At 40.0% G+C, this 19,655-nt stretch overlaps 1 protein-coding gene across 1 annotated transcript in view; it reads right to left on the bottom strand.

Annotated features, from left to right (window-relative positions):
- Positions 1-8,869: 8,869 nt before the first annotated feature.
- The window catches only part of Gs2 (glutamine synthetase 2), a 34,570-nt gene continuing 23,784 nt past the window's right edge, over positions 8,870-19,655 (bottom strand). Inside the window, exons 3-6 of the mRNA XM_073977302.1 lie at positions 12,359-12,699; positions 12,093-12,284; positions 9,752-9,855; positions 8,870-9,676 (exon numbers count right to left, since the gene is read on the bottom strand). Coding sequence (XP_073833403.1) covers positions 9,388-9,676; positions 9,752-9,855; positions 12,093-12,284; positions 12,359-12,699 — 926 coding nt within the window. The 3' untranslated portion in view covers positions 8,870-9,387. The remainder of the gene's footprint in view (positions 9,677-9,751; positions 9,856-12,092; positions 12,285-12,358; positions 12,700-19,655) is intronic.

A 19,655-nucleotide genomic window follows, 5' to 3' on the forward strand; every position in this document is an offset into this window, starting at 1 on the left:
AAGCCACATCTCGTCAAACAAAAATAACGCTCTACAAAACACTGATACTACCCGTGCTGATGTATGCAAGTAGACATGGCAGTGCTTGGTGTGTTTGAGAGAAAAATTCTACGGACCAATCTGCGTTGACGGTGAATGAACAACGAGCTGTAAACGTATCGAAAAGCAGCGATTGCGTTGCCTAGGCCATATCATAAGAATGGGCGAAGATGAACCCGCTAAAAATGCGTATATATATGAACCGCTTGGCGGTGCACGCAGAATAGGCAGGCCAAAGAATAGATGGCGCAAACAAGTGGATGAAGAGATGAAAAGGCGCGGTATTCCAGAGAGAGAATTGGATATCTTTTCTTAGTTCGGCCTATGGAACAAATGTTCTGTAGTGGGCCAGCTAAGTAAGTAAGTAGACTGTTACGCATCGAGTTGATCGACCTATTATATCAATATCGTCTGCGTAGCCAGTAACATTTCCTTATTCTATATAGTGCTATTTTTATTTCTATCGGTATATACATTCGCTTCTCGTATGACCTTTTCCAATAGAATGTTAAATAGTTCACACCATAGACTGTCACCTTGTCTGAAACTTCGTTTTGTTTCAAAAGGTTCCGACAGGTTCTTTCCTACTTTAACAGCTGATCTTGTATTAGCCAATGTCATCCTGTATAATCGTATAAGTTTTGCAGGGATAGCAAACTCAGACCTGCCTTGGAACACTTTTTATCGAATTGGGCTGCCTAAGGCGGCCTTATAGTAGACGAACAGGTGGCATTTGTCGATCTGTCTTTCGTGGGTCTTTTCCAGTATTTGGCGCAGTGTAAAGATTTGGTCAATTGTCGATTTACCAGGTCTAAAACGTAGTATGACCCGATTATTTGATTGACCATGGGTTTTAAAAGTTCACATAGTACACTCGACAGCACTTTGTATGCGATTGGTAGCAGATGTATGCCTCTGTAGTTTGTACACACCGTCTTGTCTCCTTTCTTGTGTACGGGACATAGGAGGCTGAGGTTCCAATCGTTGGGTATGCTCACTTCCTGCCAAATTTCGGTAATTAACTGCTGCATACTCCTTATCAGCATTTCGCCACGGTCTTGAACAGTTCGGCGGGCAGCCCATCAGCTCCTGCTGCTTTATTGTTTTTCAGCCTATTAATTGGTGTCATGACCTCGCTTTGGCTAGACATTCAACGTCGTCGTTTGCAATTGGTTCTGGTGTAGCTTCATCGCCGCCCATATTCGATACTAAGAGCTTCAAAAATGCTCCTCCCAGATCCTCAGTACGCTATATGTATCAGTTACCAGATTCCCTTCATGATCTTTGCAGGAGAATGTGCCTGTACCATATCCTACATTCTGGTGTTTTACACTCTGGTAAAATTTTCGGACTTCATTCTGACTCCTGAACATCTCGAGTTTCTCACGCTCATGTTTTTCTTGCTCTTTTTATACCCTCAGCATTTATGCTAACGAGGGTATATACAGGTGTTTCAGACAATTTGGAATCGATTGAGCAATGACCGTCCGTCTGCCTGGCTGTCTGGAGCGCACGTTAACTCTCGAAGGGATGAACCGATTCGGTTCAAATTTTGGCCTTCGTAATATTTTGTCCAAGCTTAGTTTAAGTTCGAAGATGGGTTATTTTGATCCACTCTTTCCGGTAACTCCCCCATAAAAGTTCGAAAATGTTTGCAAAATTTGTGCGGACGATAACTCTTGAAGGGAGTGACCGATTTAGTCCATACTTCACACATCCTAATATATCTAGCAGATGTATAGCAGGTTTAAATGTGGACTATATTTGTCCACTCCTTCGGGTACCTCCCTTACAAAATTTCGGAAAACTTCAATTTAGGACCAGCTCTCGAATCGCTTTGATTTGTGTTGTAACAACTTTTATTGGCCGCCTTCATTACGGCAGTAGAACCTTTATCAGGGGCAAGTCCATAATTCCTGAGGAAATAGCCTGAAGTTGTAAAAACCCCTATGGCACCAAGTGTGGTATTTGTAACACACGACAACTCTCGAACGGGTCTGCAGATTGGGTCCAAAATTTGGCCATCGTAATAATTTAAGTTCGAAGATAAGGCATATCGGTCCACTGCTGTAGGTATGTACCTCCCCCACAAAAGTTTAAAACTTTTGACTAAAATGATGCACACGATAACTCTCGAATTAGTAACCGATGTAGTCTATTCTTTGCACTTCATTATATTTCTACGAGACATAGATCAGGTTCGAAAATCGGCAATATTTGTCAAATCCTTCAGGTACCTCTCACGCAAAATTTCGGAAAAACGAAATCGCTTTGATGTTTGTTGTAACAACTTTTATTCGCTGCCATTACGACGGTACAAATTTTTTTCAGGGGCAAGTCCATACTTCCTGATAAAATAGCCCTAAAGCTGTAAAAAGGCTCGATATTATGTTTTTCATGAACAAGTCCATGCTTCCATAGCAAATGAAATTTCTGGTGGGCAAAATATCTATCCCAAAATGGACTATGTCGGTCATTCCTTCAAGTACACCCTCCGCAACACGTTTGAGCTTCAAACCAAATATAAGTTTTATCGGTAAATTTCAAAAAAGGGTCATTAAATGCGTAATCCGTAGATTCTATATTGACAATAGATGGACGTTTCAATTGACACAGGCTGAGGGTATACTTTTTTACTTGTTTCTTCTGAAAATACGCTTCTCCTCTCTCCTCTTCTCCCGATATTTTTCTTTCGCGCTTCGTGGTTGCTCTGTATGCCGCGTTCTTTTCTTCAGTAGCCTTACGACACTCCTGATCGTACCATAGGTTTTTAGGTGGTGGTTTTTGATACCCAAGCACAGATTTTACGGCAGTTTGAAATGAGTGGTATATTCATTGCCACTGCCCTTCACATTATCAGGACAAGCAGTGCCGTCTTCCAGCACATGAGTCAGTTGAGCGGAATAAGCTTGTGCTATCTGTTGTGTTTGCAGCTTCTCGACATCCAGCTCACGTCCTGTGTTAGATCGCACTTTTGTCGCAACATTAAGACGAGTGCGTACCTTTGCCTACTGACATATAAATCAATTGTTTTTTCCGTTGTTTCCTAGACGATCATCCAGTGATTTGAGCAGTTACCTTAAGCGGATATAAAGAAATTCTATCCTTTAAAGAACTCGAACATCTGCTTATGGAGACGATTACTTCCGTTTTTTTCCATGAGTTCAATGTTGGATATTTGTGTATAATCATAATGCCATGATTGAATAGGTCATGAACTCACAGTACACTAACAATCCTGTTTTAAAAATTAAACATTACTTTGATTAGCGGTTTATCTGTATAAAGTAAAAACTTCTGTCATCCGCAAATAAATGTTTTTAATATTAGGATAACTGTTACTCTACCTGATTCAATCATACCCTTTAAACACGCGATCAACATTTATTGTCAAACAAATTAGTTTCAATATTATAAATGTCTTATCAACAACAATTAATATTCCAGTTTGTATTACATGTTAGAACAATTTTCTCCGATCGCTTGTCTCCATTTAATTGGATAACATTAACCTGACTGATTAATTTTATTTGCATTGATATTAAATTGTTTAATTGACGATTGTTAAGTAGAATGTAAACTACAATTAAAGTTTAGTCAACTTTAACATCAGTTTGAAAGTTTAATTATGAAACATTTTAATTTAATTTTTATTTATTTCAAACACGTGAATGGAAATTATGCATCGGTAGCACAGAGTATAGACCCTAGATGTTTTGGATATCTGGGAGTTGGAGCTATAAAATATTACCCACAATGAGAGAAATTCCTGTTTCCCATTCAGGTGTTTTTACTTTTTACACCCACAGTCCTTTGGCTCATGGGAATGTATACATTTTTGGTCTGTTTCAGAACTGCAAGAATCTACTATTTTTTCCGATAACATAAAGGGAGAAATGTTATTGTAGTAAAAAATATTAGCTTCTTGCAGGTTCTATAACAGGCGTCTTGTCACCATCAGAAATGTGCCTCATTGAAATAATAATTTTAGAAATGATTTTGAAATACCCGACATAAGTCCCCAACAAAAGTTAATCAAATGTTTATTGTCATGTTTAAGGACTGTCCGGGAATTGTTTTGGGTAGGTAGTTCATGTGGTCACAAATACAATATTTTTTATACCCTCAGCATTTATGCTAACGAGGGTATATAACCTTTCATACGGACAAAATATGCCTCATCAAGTATGTTTGCACGAAATCCGTTTCAGACAATTTGGAGTCGATTTAGCTATGTCCGTCCGTCCGTCTGTCTGGCTGGTGCGCACGATAACTCTTGAACGGATGGACCGATTTGGTTCAAAATTTAGCTTTTGTGATATTTTGTCCAAAATTAGTTTAAGTTCGAAAGTGGATTACATCGGTGCACTCCCTCCCACACAAAATTTCGGAAAAGTTCAGTTTAGGGCCTGCTCTCGAATCGCTTTGATTTTTGTTGCAACAATTTGTATTCGCTGCCCCCAAAACAACGGTACAAGTTTTATCAGAGGCAAGTCCATACTTCCTGAAAAAATAGTCCAAAAAGTGTAAAAACCCAATAACTCTCGAACGGATCTGTCAATTCTGTCCAAAAGTTGGTCATCATAATAATTTGTCCAAGCTTAGTTTAAGCTCGAATATGAGCCATATCGGCCGAATCCCTTAGGTACCTCCCCAACAAAAGTTCAAACGCTGTCACTAAAATGGTGCGCACGATAACTCTAGAAGGCAGTAACCGATTTGGTCAGTACTTTGCACATCGTAATATTTCTACGAGACATAGATCAGATTCGAATATGGACTATATATGCCAACTCCTTCAGATACCTCCCACACAACATTTCGGAAAAATGGAGTTTAAGGCCTGCTCTCTAATCGCTTTGACCTTTATTGTAACAACTTGCATTTGCTGCGCCCATTAAGATGGCAAATTTTTTTATCAGGGGCAAGTCCATACTTCTTGTGAAAAAGGTAAAAACCCATATGGCACCATGTGCGCCAGCCACGCACTATAACTCACGAACAGATCAGCCGATTCGGGCCAAAATTTGGCCTTTGTAATATTTTGTCCAAACTTGGTTTAAGTTCCAAAGTGGACACTATCTGAGTGGTGGGCGCGATATCTATTAAACGTAATGACTCCCAAAATAAGTCCCACTTCCAAAATGGGCAATGTCGGCCCATTCCTTCAAGTACATTTGAGCTTTTATCCAAATATTCAAAAAATCTGAAAATATCCCCCTGATACAAAATTTTTGGGGAAAAGAATTGTGTTTGTGTAGTCCGTTTTCGATCTGTCCATAGATGAAAGTTTCAATTCACATAGGCTGAGTCGGCATGGCCGACTGATACTTTCTTACTTGTTCGTTGGTAAGTCCATACTTCCAGAGATAGTTGCCCAAATGGTCCAAAAACCCTTTACGTCACTAACTAAAATGACTGGCGATAACCTACTAATAGAGGTCCACGGCGGACGGTTCTATGCACCAGATTGTCTCGGAGGAATCTTCGACCACCAGCCGTCATCTTTGCATACATATGTTCCCACAACATCCCTGAAGGGACAAGGGAGACTTCTCTTTCATCTTTATTTCGTTTATTTTCTTCATCACGAAAATGCGTTCACGTGCGAAGCTACTTTGATTTTAGCCGCCTCCAGGATTACTGCTATAGGAGTTATATTCCTCTTTGCTGAACCTGAACATCTCCCAGCATGTTGTTGTTGTAAAAAAGGGTCTATCTCCAATTGCATCGGTGTTTTATATCCACAAAGTTACTGGAGTTAGTTAAGTGGGTTTTGCAGGGCAGTTTAAAAAGTTGCACTGTCTCGTGCGGGCCTGTGCCGCATGCTGCGCATATATTTTGCACGGTGTCATCGATCCATGCCCTATAGAAATTCAGACGGCTGCACCATCCTGAGCGGAGTTGAGCCAAAACTGCCCTGGTTTGTCGTGGCAGCTGACGCTCCTCAGCTGAATATTTTTCGGGAACTGCATCTGTGTGAAAGTAGGATTGCAGCTTGATAGGCTTGTTGATATAAGGGTTCCCTTTCATAACGTTCTACCTCTCTTTTTAGATCATGAAGATCCTTCCTGACATGCCTGGGTGGGTGGGTCATATTCACAAAATACCACCACACGGGAACCTCATAGTTTACCTCACACTAACCTATCGTGTTGACCACATATAGTCAACAAGATTTCTTTATATGTACTCCAAGTGTTGCCGGCTAGGACCTCAAGTCTCTAGTTCCTACATCTCAGCCTGTCACAGATAGCTGTGGTATCCACAGACGACATGAACTTGCTGTCGAATGTGACCCATAGAATCTTGGGGTAGTTGGTGGTCGGAATTCGGGTGGAATACAGGAAAGGCAGGGATTAAACAGTACCGGAGATATCACCCCACGCTGGGGAACTCCCTGTTTCACTCTACAGGGATTGGACTTCTTGTTTCTGAATTCTATGTACCACTGGCATCCACACATATAATTGATTATCCAACGTTTCAAACTTGGCCGGAGTGTAGTCTGCACGATGTCCTCAAACAGCGAGGAGTGTTTAACAGTATCAAAGGCTTTTGATAAGTTAAGGGCCACCATCACTGTTCTATCACACGGCTTACTCTGGTTGAGTCCTCGACTAATATGTGCGGAGATGGCATGCAGCGCTGATGTTTTGCTGTGCTGTTTACGGAACCCATGCTGATAATGGATATCTGGATAGTTATAACGGACGCTGGGGAGGACTAAAGCCTCAAGGGTCTTCGCTAGGCGACAAAAGCTAAATCGGTATGTACGATTCACCTTTCTTGCCTGTCTTCAGTAGCGGGACCACCCTACCCACTTTCCAAACTTCGGGAACGATGTGGATAGCTAGCGCCACGTTGAGAACTTTAGTGAGATACTCTACTCTCGGCACATCCAGCTGTTTCAGCATTACCATGGAGATTCCATCAGGGCCGAACGCTTTGGATGATTTAGCATTCCTGATGGCATTCGCAACATCATCCATTGTATATTGTGCTTCATCCTTGGTAGGAAGAGATTTAATGCAACATAGTACTTTTCTCTTTGCCCAGTCACTCCCGGGGTGCTCAACAACCTGTCGATTAAAATAACTAGCGCACCTCTTCCGATCAGTCAGCATAACGTCTTTCCAGGGTTCGAGAGTGTCTTAACCGAAATTCAATTACTCCGCCTCCAATGTTGCAACACTTCAGATGATTTAGCAACTTGTTCCGCTTATGCTTACCGACCAATCTGTTAACTTCCAGTGTCAGCTCTTTCAGTGTCACTGGGGTTGGCACGACAAAGCTCATCAGGCGCATTTGCTAATCCGGTCGCCTCTGCTGGAAAGTTTGGTCTCACTTCGGGTACTCGAACAACGAGTATATGGCGAACAGCTGCAGCAGTTATTATCAGCCCCATCATGAATATCAACTCCCCGTGAGTTTTCTCACCTTCCCCCTTAAATTGAAACGGCAGAAAGACAAAACTCACGGTGAGTTGACATTCATGATTACCCTATATGTCTCGGAATGTCCTTTCTGCTACCCGAACATCGGAATGTTTGGGCAGTTCTCTGCCAAGTTTGATAAAAGTGTGGAATTAAGAGGTGATAAAGTCGGGCGATCTGCTGATGGAGACAATTATAGGTACATATGTAGGTGGTCTGACCCAAAAGAAACGATGGGTTGCCAGGTGACATCATTTGTTAGACCAGGCGACACGATCGTTATGTCTGCCGAACTCTGACACTCTCATTGATCGTGCAAAACTTAGCACTATCAATCTGCTCATCCAGCCCTATACTCTTCTGGTAGTTTCCTACGACTGAATGTCTCAACTCATGATAAGCTCTAAAGTCACCCAAGACCAGACGGTTATGACCTTCCAAAAACGGGCTAATGTTGGGCCTATAACCTGAAGTATACGTTCAGCAACACTACTTTGGCAGTTCCACACCTCACTGCTACATCCATACATTCTATGTACGGGTCATTAGAGCCATGTTCAAGCGAGATAGGTCTGTATTGAACAGAATGGTGCAATTCCCCACCTCCATTTCTGGTACGATCCTTCCTCAAGACGTTGTAATCATCAAAACGCTGTAAGATGCAATTGTTGTTGAGCTTGGTTTCCTGCACCGGCCGGACCTTGACATTCTTCCAACTCATAAAATTCACTATTCCCTCGATCTTACCTCCGGAGTCCATTGCAATTAGATTGTAAAACGGATGCATTATCTGGGATTGCAACAGCAAGGGATGGTGTTAAGTGCTGTGTTGGCGGCTGCTGTTGGGGTGACTGCGGGGGAGTCGCATATTCACGCAAATTAGTCCCTGTTGTAGTTCTCACATAGACGAGATGCACCCACTCCCGACATTTATTGTATCTCACCGAAGTGTGAGTATGGTGGATGCGGATGTGACAAAATTGGTAATAGGTTTTGTTTCGTCCCGGCACAGACCAACGTATAATGAATATGTGTCAGAGATCTGCCTTGGTTGATCCTCTTTTACTAAAGATTCGCGGGTTAATTGCCTTTGAATGGCTACCACTGTCGGAAAACTTAGAAAAGAAGACTAAGAACAGAGTGGAAAAAATTAAAAAAAGAGGGGTAAACGTATTCGGAGCAGACAAACATGCAGGTCAACACGGTATCGAAGAACCCGCCGTCATGGGATTGTAGTTAATCTCCCCGTGTATGAAAAAGTTTTACTTGGCTGAAATTTATTCATAAAATGTAAGCCAATTTTTCGCTTAGGGGTCGTTGACCCGCGGACAATTTTTTTTATTTTCTCCAGTCTGGGAATGGAATCGAAAAATTTAAACAATTTTAAATATATATTTTTTTCGTGATATGCATTTTTATTTATTATTTATTAAATTAATTTATAATGAGTAAATATTGTCATGTTGATTTCAGAAAATTGCAATAAATTAAACTAGAATAGATTTCCCTTTGATTTCAAATCGAATGGTTTCGAAATCCAGGGAAACCACATCAAATAATAACAAATACAAGATTAAATAGAATACTTTTGCTTAGACATTTAAAAAACAAATAGAATGACAGATTTGCTAAAATAAATTCATGTTTTTTTCTTTGCTTCGAGCCACTGTAATGTGACCGCATACTTCTTTAAAATATGACATAACTTTCAACACAAAAATCAACAATTACTTGAAAGATACATGTAGTCTGAAGTGAGAAGTGGAGAAGGATGATGTTATGGAAACTACAAAGTACCAAAATTGCAATACCATAACAATAACAGGGTCTGCTCTTCCGGTCAGGTTGGTAGTTAACTTCTATCCTCTCCTCTCTCTCGCTTTTCTTTCTTACTGTGCTCCCTGATCACCTCTTATTCATCTAAACAAATTGTACGTAAAATAGCCTCTACCACGGAGTAGGGATCACAATTCGAGCTGGGACGACGATCTTCAAAGTAACCTTTGCCCTCATCGTTAACACCTCGGGGAATGCGTATGGAACAGCCACGATTTGCAACACCGGCACTGAAATCATTGATGGAACTTGTTTCATGTTTACCCGTCAAACGGCGAGCATTATCCTGACCCTGTTTGGGGTCATAGGCACGAATGTGACGATCATGGTGTTTGGATAGCTTGGCCACGGCCTGTTCAATGTCTCTGCAAGAGGGAGAGGAATTGTTTAGATGTTTTTTTTTTTTTTTAATACGGGTATAAGTTTGTTGAGTTACTTACTTAATACCACCATCTTCACGCATGGCCTTGGTGGATACGTTGGTGTGAGCTCCAGCGCCATTCCAATCACCGGGCATGGGTTTGGGGTCCAAAGTGGCAACGATCTGGGGGATAACATTATGTAAAGGGAATTATTTTGAGGAATTAAAATAAATTAAAAAATTGATTGAATATTTAAAACTTAAAATAGTGGAGAGCAAATGTATTCTGAATGGGTGTCAGAGATCTGCATGAGTTGATTCTCTCCTAAAAGAAAATTTAGAACGGAATGGGAAAAGTTAAAACAGAGCGGGGAAAACGTATTCCGAATGTGTGTCAGGGTTCTGCATGAGTTGATTCTCTCTTATCGCATATTCGGGGATTCATTGCATTTGTATTGCTTGCCACTGACGAAAATTTTAGAAAATAAAGCTAAGAACAGAGTGGAAAGCGTAGAGCAGAGTGGGGTAAACATATTCTGAATGTAAGTCAGAGATCTGCCTAAGTTTATTCTCTCGTACTGCGTATTCGCGGATTCATTGCATTTGTGTTGCTTGTCACTAACGGAATATTTGAAAAAGAAAACTTAGAACGGAGTAGGGGTAAGCGTGTTCTGAATGTGTGTCAGAGATCTGTCTGAGTTCATTTTCTCTTACAGCATATTCGCGGATACATTGCGAATAGCATTGCCTGCCACTGCCGGAAAACTTGGAAAGGAAAACTTAGAACCGAGTGGGAAAACTTAAGGAAAATATACAAGAGAGCGGGTAAAAAGGTATTCTGAATGTGTGCCAGAGATCTGCCACTGAGGGAAAATTTAGAAAAGAAAGCTTAGAAACGAGTGGAAAAACATAGAAAGAGTGGAGTAAACATATTCTAAATATGTGTCAGAGATCTGCTTGATTTGATCTCTCTTACTGCACATTCGAGGATTCATTGCATTTGTATTGCTTGCTCCTAATGGAAAATTTAGAAAAGAGAACTTGGAACAGGGTTGAAAACTTAGGTCAGAGCTGGAAAAACGTATTGTGAATGTGTGTCAGAGATCTGCCTGAGTTGGTTCTCTCTTACTGCATATTCGTGGATTCGTTGCCTTTGTGTTGTATGTCACTGTCGGAAAACTTAGAAAATAATGCTTAGAACCGAGTGGAAAACTTACAACAGAGTGGGGTAAACATATTCTAAATGTGTGTCAGAGATCTGCTAGAGTTGATCCTCTCTTATTGCACATTCGAGGATTCATTGCCATTGTATTGCTTGCCACTGACGGAAAATTTAGAAAAGAAATCTTAGAACAGAGTTGAAAACCTAGATCAGAGCTGGAAATACGTATTCTGAATGTGTGCCAGAGATCTGCCTGAGTTGATTCTCTCTTACTGCATATTTGTGGATTCGTTGCCTTTGTATTGCTTGTCACTGTCGGAAAACTTAGAACAGAGTGGGAGAACTTAATCAAAAAAAAAAAGAGCAGAGTAGGGTAAATGTATTCTGAATATGTGTCAGAGATCTGGCTGAGCTGATTTTCTCTCACTGCACATTCGCGGATTCATTGCCTTTGTATTACTTGCCACTGACGGAAAATTTAGAAAAGAAAGCTTAGAACAGATTTGAAAAACTTTGAATAGAGTGGGGTATACATATTCTAAGTGTGTGTCAGAGATCTGCTTGAGTTGATCCTCTCTTACTTCACATTCGAGGATTCATTGCCTTTGTATTGCTTGCCACTGACGGAACATTTAGAAAAGTAAACATAGAACAGAGTTGAAAACTTATATCAGAGCTGGAAAAACGTATTCTGAATGGGGGTCTGAGATCTGCCTGCGTTGATTCTCTCTTATTGCACATTAGAATATTCATTGCCATTTTATTGATTGTCACTGCCGGAAAACGTAGAAAACAGTCGGAAATCTTAAGCAAAACTTTGAATACAATGGGTGTAAACTTCATCTGGATGTGTGTCAGAGATCTGTCTGAGTTTACTGTCTGTAACTGCAAATTATCGGATTCATTGCATTTGTACTGCTTGCCACTGCCATCATCCCTTTATGTTTCTTTTTCTGAATTCCTTTGCTTAATTGCCTGCCATTGTGCCTTATTTACAATATACTATGAGAGTAAATAGATTTTGTGGTGTGTATTCATACCATTCGTTGCATTTTCGAATGGTATGAAGAACTACCACCCACCAAGCAATGATATAAGGATTGATTAGCGAATCATTCTCTAGAAAGATTCATGCCTTTGCACCATTCGCTTGTTACTTGTACATTACACGGATGTGCCATCTTTGATCATTCATGCAGAACTCTGGTATGTCAGAAGTGACATACTTCGGTTCCATTTTCCCATCTATCCTACTTACACCAAATTCTTCAGCAATACGATGCAACAGGAACCTGGACATCCACAAATCATCACCAATTGAAATGCCAACACAGGGTCCCACTTGATATTCCCATTGGGCAGGCATTACCTCAGCATTGGTGCCAGAAACTTTGACGCCAGCATACAGGCAGGCTCTGTAATGAGCATCCACCACATCACGGGCATAAACCTAAAAAAGAAATAAATTTAAACCTTTTTCTCATCCATCCAAAAAAATATTGAACTGCAATGTTTTCCACTCACCTTATTAGCACCTACACCACAATAGTAGGGTCCCTGTGGTCCAGGGAAACCATTTTTGGGCCAACCCAATGGATAACCATCAAAGTCAAGGAATGTATATTCTTGTTCAATACCAAACCAGGGTTCTTCATCCAAACACTTGTTGACAACCTCCAGACATGACTTGCGATGATTTGTCTCGGTGGGGGTACCATCGAATTTATAGGTGTCACACATTACCAAAATGTTATTGCCACGACGGAAGGGATCTTTGTAAATGGCCACCGGGTGCAAGTAGGTATCCGAATTGGAACCCAGCGCCTGATAACATGAACTACCATCATAATTCCAAATTGGAAGATCTGTAAGAATACGGAAGAGGTCAAGATAATACAGATGCTTGGATGATGACGAAAAGATGACAAGTTTTAATTTCAAAGTTTTTTTTACATATTTTATCTGATTTAAAGTTTTTTTCGCATTTTAAGTATTTTGTGATCCCCTGTAGCCTGAAAACAAAGACGTTTATTTTTCTTTCTTTTCTACTCAAACTCATGCATAGAGGAAAGACACGCACATCATCAACTGCTAATTATAATGAGGAATCGTCAAGCAAACGTGTTGCAAATATTCACTAATGTGTAAAATTATGACGTCATAGAACAGAACAACACATTTTCCATGAAAAACGTCCGCATATGCATTCGTATGTAATCTTGACAAAGGGGGAAAACAGAGAACTGTTTTTGAACTTGAATTTTTGCAAAACTTTTAATACTCTACACTCTGCGGATATTAGACATTAGTTTTGGACATAAGGTGGAAACGTCCTAGGTTCAATTGTTGGTATAAATATTAAGATACATCATATATCGACACATTGCAAACGATTAGAAAAGAATAATATAAAATTACGTACTGGAAATGCATAAGGTAACATGTTCACATTACTTTGTTATGGGTTATCCGGATGATGTGGCTCCCATAAGTCTCCCCAAATCTTTGCCTAGCATTTTGGAATACAAATAAATATCATAAAAAAGTGATCCTGCAAGACTTGTAAGGGTATATTTCAGTCGGCGAAACAGTCTGATACTTTCTGACTTATTTAAATATAAATATAAAATTTCGCCCTCACATTTAAACAATTAGCTACTTTACAACACTTCTCCAATTCATAATTGCCACAAATGGCCATATTCAATGTTTTTGTTTTTATTTGCACTTCATTTGATTGCAATGTGTAATTCCTAATTGCCATAAGTGGCTTCCACAGCTTTTTGTTTGTTCGCTTCTTTTTACATTTCTTTTTGTTGCATTTTCATTATAAATACAGTCGAAATCGCTTATAACGTCGTCGTTTATAACGTCATATCGGTTATAACGACGATACCCAAAAGTCCCAAATCTCTGGGGCCCTTTATAGCCCTATCGCTTATAACGACATATCGGTTATAGCGACAAATTCCGTCGGTCCCTTGACCGACGTTATAAGCGGTTTCGACTGTAATTACAAATGATTTATCTCGCACACCGGAATGATCAGATAGACAGACTGAGCAATTATTGTGACAAATGTACCTGAACTTGAAATTTTCTTCTCTTTTGTTTTGATTCCATTTAGATTTTCTTGTTTTTCTTCGCATATTTTTTGTTTGAAAATATGCAAGAAATTGTTAATTGCGTTGTTGTTGTTGTTCTCATTGTTCCCACGTTCACTTGTTGCTCTTCCTCGTTTTTCCGGCTAATGTAACAATTTTATCAAAGAAAAGAAACACATTTGTTGCTTGCTAATTTGGCTCAATGCCCACAGTTAATCACTGTGTGGATTCGCATGTGCATATCGTCACCATAAATGCCTGAAGACGTATGTATCTCCAAAAAAGTCAAAATTAGTTTTTTGATTGAATCTAATACATAAGACTAAAATACATGCTCTTGCAAAATTTTCAAAAAAAGGAATTTCGGAAAATGGGATAAAATTTCAGATTTTGTTGTAATGAGGGATTCCAAAATTAAGCGTTTCCGGAGTTTTGTTTTCATTACTTACTCCCATTCGTATATGATTGTTAATATCCCATATACTCGCCTTCATAAGATTAATATTCCATGAAACAGTTTTTAATTTTTTTACGTTTTTTGCTTCTCCTGTAAAATTATTATTTCGATAGTTACGACTTTTGGCATTTTTGGTGACGATATGTAAGTATGTAGATTTGGGGTGGCTGGCTGAAAGTATCAGTCGGTTTTGCCCACACAGATATACCCTCACAAATTACGTATAGAGAGTCAGAATCATTGAACAGGACTTATATTATTTTTATACCCTCCATACTAGGGTGGATATATATTCTTGATCAGGATAAAATTCTAAGACGATCTAACAATGTCAGTCCGTCTATCTGTCCGTCTGTTGAAATCACCCTAGCGTTCGCAAAAACTGAGCTAGAGCGCTATGTTTTTGCACCCGAGTGTCTTTTTTCCAGGTCAAGTTCGAAGATGGGCTATATCGGACCACTTTTTGGTATAGCCCCCATATAACGGTACCTCCCGACTTTCGGTATTTTGGGGAATTTAGCCAAATGTTTTTACCGGGCTATTTGTAATTTCACGTTTGGGGTTCCCAGTGATCACAAAACATCTCCAACAAGAACTGTCAACATAGGGCCATTTTGTGGTATAGCCCCCATATAACCGTACCTCCCGATTTTCGGTATTTTGAGGATTTTAGCTACAATTTTTGACCGAACTGTCAAACTACATTCGACAGTTGAGGTTCCAAATGATCACAAAACATCTCTACAAAAAACTGTCAATATAGGTTCATGTTTTGGTATAGCCCCCGTATAGCGGTACCCCCCGATTTTCGGGAGTTTTCCTCGATTTTCGGTTTTTTGGATTTTAGCTACAATCTTTGGTCCAAGTATCTGCTATTCGACATTTGAGGTTCCCAGTCATCACAAAACTTCTCCACCAAGAACATAGGTCCACACTTTGTTATAGCCCCATATAAGGTTCCCGACCGATTGAAATACTAAAGAAATGTGAGGTATATTTTACTACCGTTGAAAATGTGATGTTGTCTGGCCAGCGAGTCAAACCCGGGCAATCATAGGACAAGACGTGAGCTCACCATTGCAACAGGTTGTGAAACTAACAAAGAAAAACGCAAATGACAAAGTCTAGGATTTATTTTTGTCCCTCCTTTATCTCAAGTGGACACTGACCACCCTCCTCACCTGGGAACTGTTCGTTAAATATAGTGAGCTAACATGTGTATCATAATCATCCATAAGATCTATAAAAATTGTGATTGGGCGCCAGTTTATAACTAAACAAGTAAAAAAGTATCAGTCGGCTTTGCCGACAGAGATATGCCCTCAGCCTGTGAATATTGAAACAATTTTTTTTCCAAAAAAACGTATGTATTTAGGCGGTTTTAAAAAAACCGACAAAAATGTTGATTAGGATTAAAGATCAAAAGATTTGCAGAGGAGATACTTAAAGGAATGGATTGACCATTAAGAGAGAGAGTGTCTCCAGCCACTACACATGGTGCCATAAGGGGGTTTTTACACCCTTCGGGCTGTTTGCTCAAGAAGTATGGACTTGCCCCTGAAAAAACTTTTACCATCGTAATTGAGGCAGCGAATGCAAGTTGCTTCAACAAAAATCAAAGTGATTCGATAGCAGGTCTTAAAGTGGACTTATCCGAAATTTTGTGTGGGAGGTACCGGATGAGTGGACAAATATAGCCCATATTTTAACCTGATCTATATCTGGTAGATATATTAGGATGTGTGAAGTATGGACCAGTTCGGCCACTCCCTTTAAGAGTTACCGTACGAACAATTTTTCCGAACATTTTTGAACTTTTGTGGGGGAGGTACCCGAAGGAGTAGACCTATATGGCTTATCTTCGTTTGGACAAAATATTACTAAGGCCAAATTTTGGCCGGAATCGGCATTTCCGTTCGAGAATTCTCTTATGCTTCCACCCATAAACATGGTGTCATAGGGTTTGTTTTCCAACTTTCAGGCTATTTTTTCAGGAAGTATGGAAATTTCATAATGTGCAAAGTATGGACCAAATCGGTTACTCCCTTCAAGAGTTATCGTACGCACAAGTTTTCCGAACATTTTCGACCTTTTGTGGGGGAGGTACCGGAAGGAGTGGACCGATATAGTCCATCTTTGAACTTCAACTAAGTTTGGACAAAATATTATGAAAGCCAAATTTTGGACCGAATCGGCAGATCCGTTCGTGAGTTATCTTGCGCTCCAACCACTACACACGGTGTCATATGGTTTTTTGTAACTTTCAGGCTATTTTCTCAGGATGTATGGACTTGCCCCTAATGAAACTTACAGCGTCGTATAGAGGACAGCGGATACAACTTGCGTAAACAAAAATCAAAGCGATTCGAGACCAGGTCCTAAACTAAACTTTTCCGAAATTTTGTGTGGGAGGTACCCGAAGGAGTGGACCGATTGAGTCCATATTGGAACCTCATCTAAGTTTTGTAGAAATTACACGATGTGCAAAGTATGGACCAAATCGGTTATTCACTACAAGAGTTATCGTGCGCACAAGTTTTGCGACAATTTTTGAAAATTTGTGGGGGAGGTACCTGAAGGAGTAGACCTATATGGCCCATCTTCGAACTTAAATCGAATCTGGACAAAATATTTCGATACCCAAAATTTGAACCGAATCGATTGATCCGTTCGAAAGTTATCGTGCGCACCAGCCAGCCAGACAGACAGACGGACAGACAGACAGACAGACAGACGGACGGACATTGGTAGATCTACTCAAAATTGTCTGAAACGGATATCGTACAAACATACTTGGAGTCTAAAACCATTATTTCGATGAGGCACATTTTTGGTCGTATCAAAGTGTAAATACCCTCTTTAGCCTAAAGGCTGAGGGTATAAAAATTAGACAACAACAGAATATCCATGTGTTGCCCTGGAGATAGTGGTTTTGCAAAGTAGTAGAGATGGGTAATCCAGTTCCAAAATGTATGAGTAACGTCATACAAGCTAACGTGTGATATTACGTATACACTGTTTTTTTCATATAAACGATTTGGACTTTTGGAACTAAGTAGTGAACCAACTTTAAATGGAAGTTGCTTACATCTAGGAAGTTTTTGCGGTTTTTTAAATAAATCGCGGTCAAAATTTACTTTTTTAGAGTTGTTTTAGGTTTTCACGATTTTGCTGGGAAACCGCAAGTCTTATGGAAATAGTACTAAAGAAAATATTGTAGAAGTGAAAATTGGGATGTCTCTCACGGTAACAACCGAGCAAGTACTGCAACGAAAGCATCTCATTGTGTTGCTGTACTGGAAGAATCGTTGCCTCCTCATGTATATGGTCCATGAGGAGTCATGAGAAGGCACACTGTTGCTGTTCTCAGGGCGGCATTATGACAGGTTTGAATATTTTTCCATTGCGTTGCAATTATAGACAACTTAGAGACCATACTGGCACCGCATAGCTTACCACAGATTGACCTAACGCGTTATATGTGATCAACAAGATTTCTTTTTTATCTGTACCACAAGTGCTGCCGGTTAGGGAATTGAGGAAATTATTTATACATTTCAGTTTGTCGCAGAGAGGTGTGGCACGCGCGGACGACATGAACATGCAGTCGAATGTGACCCCTAGAATTTTGGTGTAGTTTGTGGTCGGAATTCTGCTATCATCGGCCATGATATTCAACTCTCTTCTCACCTGCGCTGTCCATGTGGTGAACAGAGTGGCCATAGATTTAGTGGCGGAATACAGGAGAGGTAGAGGTTAACTAGGGATAGGTAAGTCGACTTTCGGTTAATCGATTAATCGACTTTTTGCAGTCAAAAATCTAAAAATCGTAGTCGACTTTTGTCGTGAGGAAAAATCGCATAATCGATTATCTTGTGATCGATTTTCGAGTTTGCCCATAGATTGTGGACTTGGCGGTTTTACAGTTTCAAAAGAAAACTCGAAAATCGACGTAAAGTCGATTATCAGGCATGTCACAGAAACGAATTCCGATCGAAAGTGGAATTGATTCCGTATTTAGCTTCTTCAGAAAACGAAAAACGAAGATTTTTTCGGAATGAAACCACTTTTGATTTTGCAAACGGAATTGTATTTTTATTTTGTTTAAATCTGCCACTTAAAAATACTCTAAAAACACTTAGAAATAATTAAAATGTTGTTTTATTAACAAATTTACATTTAATTTCGCATTTAAAATAAATAATTAAGTTTTTTGACTTCACAAAATCGATCGGAATCTAAAGAAGCTAAGACAAAAACGATCGAAATGAAATTTCGGAATTGCAACCATTCCGATCGGAATCTGTGACATGCCTGTATAATCGATTTTCTGCGGTTATTAAAAAGTCGAAAGTCGAGTTTTAAGACACCTGAAGCAATCGCAAGACCGAAAAATCGCATTTTTAGTTTTAGACCAAAATCGAAAAGTCGAAAAATCGATTATTTATTTCCATTACCTATCCCTAAGGTTAACCAGTATATCACCCCACCTTGGAGAACTCCCTGTTTCCCTCAACAAGGTTTGTACTTCTTGGTCCAGAATTCCACGTACGACTGTCGTCCAAACATATAATTTATTACACAATGTTTCCGACTTGGTCGGAGGGTTTAACGTCCTCAAACAGCGTGGAGTGCTTGACAGTATTAAAAGCTTTTGGAAAATCGAGCACCACGAGCAATGTTCTATCACACTTCTTATCCTGCTTGAGTCCTCGACAAATATGTGTGGAGATAGCATGTAGCGCTGTTGTCGTGCTGTGCTGCTTACAGAATCCATGCTGATGATCGGCAACTGGATATCTATTTTTGACGCTGGGGAGCACTAAGGCCTCAACGGTCTTTGCTACGGACGATAAAAGCAAAATCGGCCTGTACGATTCACTTTTGCTGGTATCCTTAGGTGGTTTCAGTAGTGGTTTCCAGACTTCGGGAACAATGAGGGTGGCTAGCGACAGGTTGAGAACTTTAGTAAAATAGTCCACTGCCGGCTCATCCAGCTGTTTCAGCATTACCATGGAGATTCCATCGGGGTCCAAAGCTTTGGATAACGTTTGCAACATCATCCATTGTAAACTGTGGTGGTTCATCCTCGGCAGGAATCTGATGCGACGTAGTACTCTTCTCTTCTCCCTGTCCCTCCCGAGGTTTTCGACAAACTGTCGATTGAAATAACTCTTCGGGTTAGTCAACGTAACGTCGCCAAATGTGACTAAAGTCCTATCTTCCTTCTTTCCAGGGTTCGAGAGTGACTTAACCGTTA

This window comes from Musca autumnalis, unplaced genomic scaffold (genome assembly GCF_047663935.1).
Source record: "Musca autumnalis isolate F117 unplaced genomic scaffold, ASM4766393v1 scaffold_3, whole genome shotgun sequence".
Classification (NCBI taxonomy): domain Eukaryota; kingdom Metazoa; phylum Arthropoda; class Insecta; order Diptera; family Muscidae; genus Musca; species Musca autumnalis.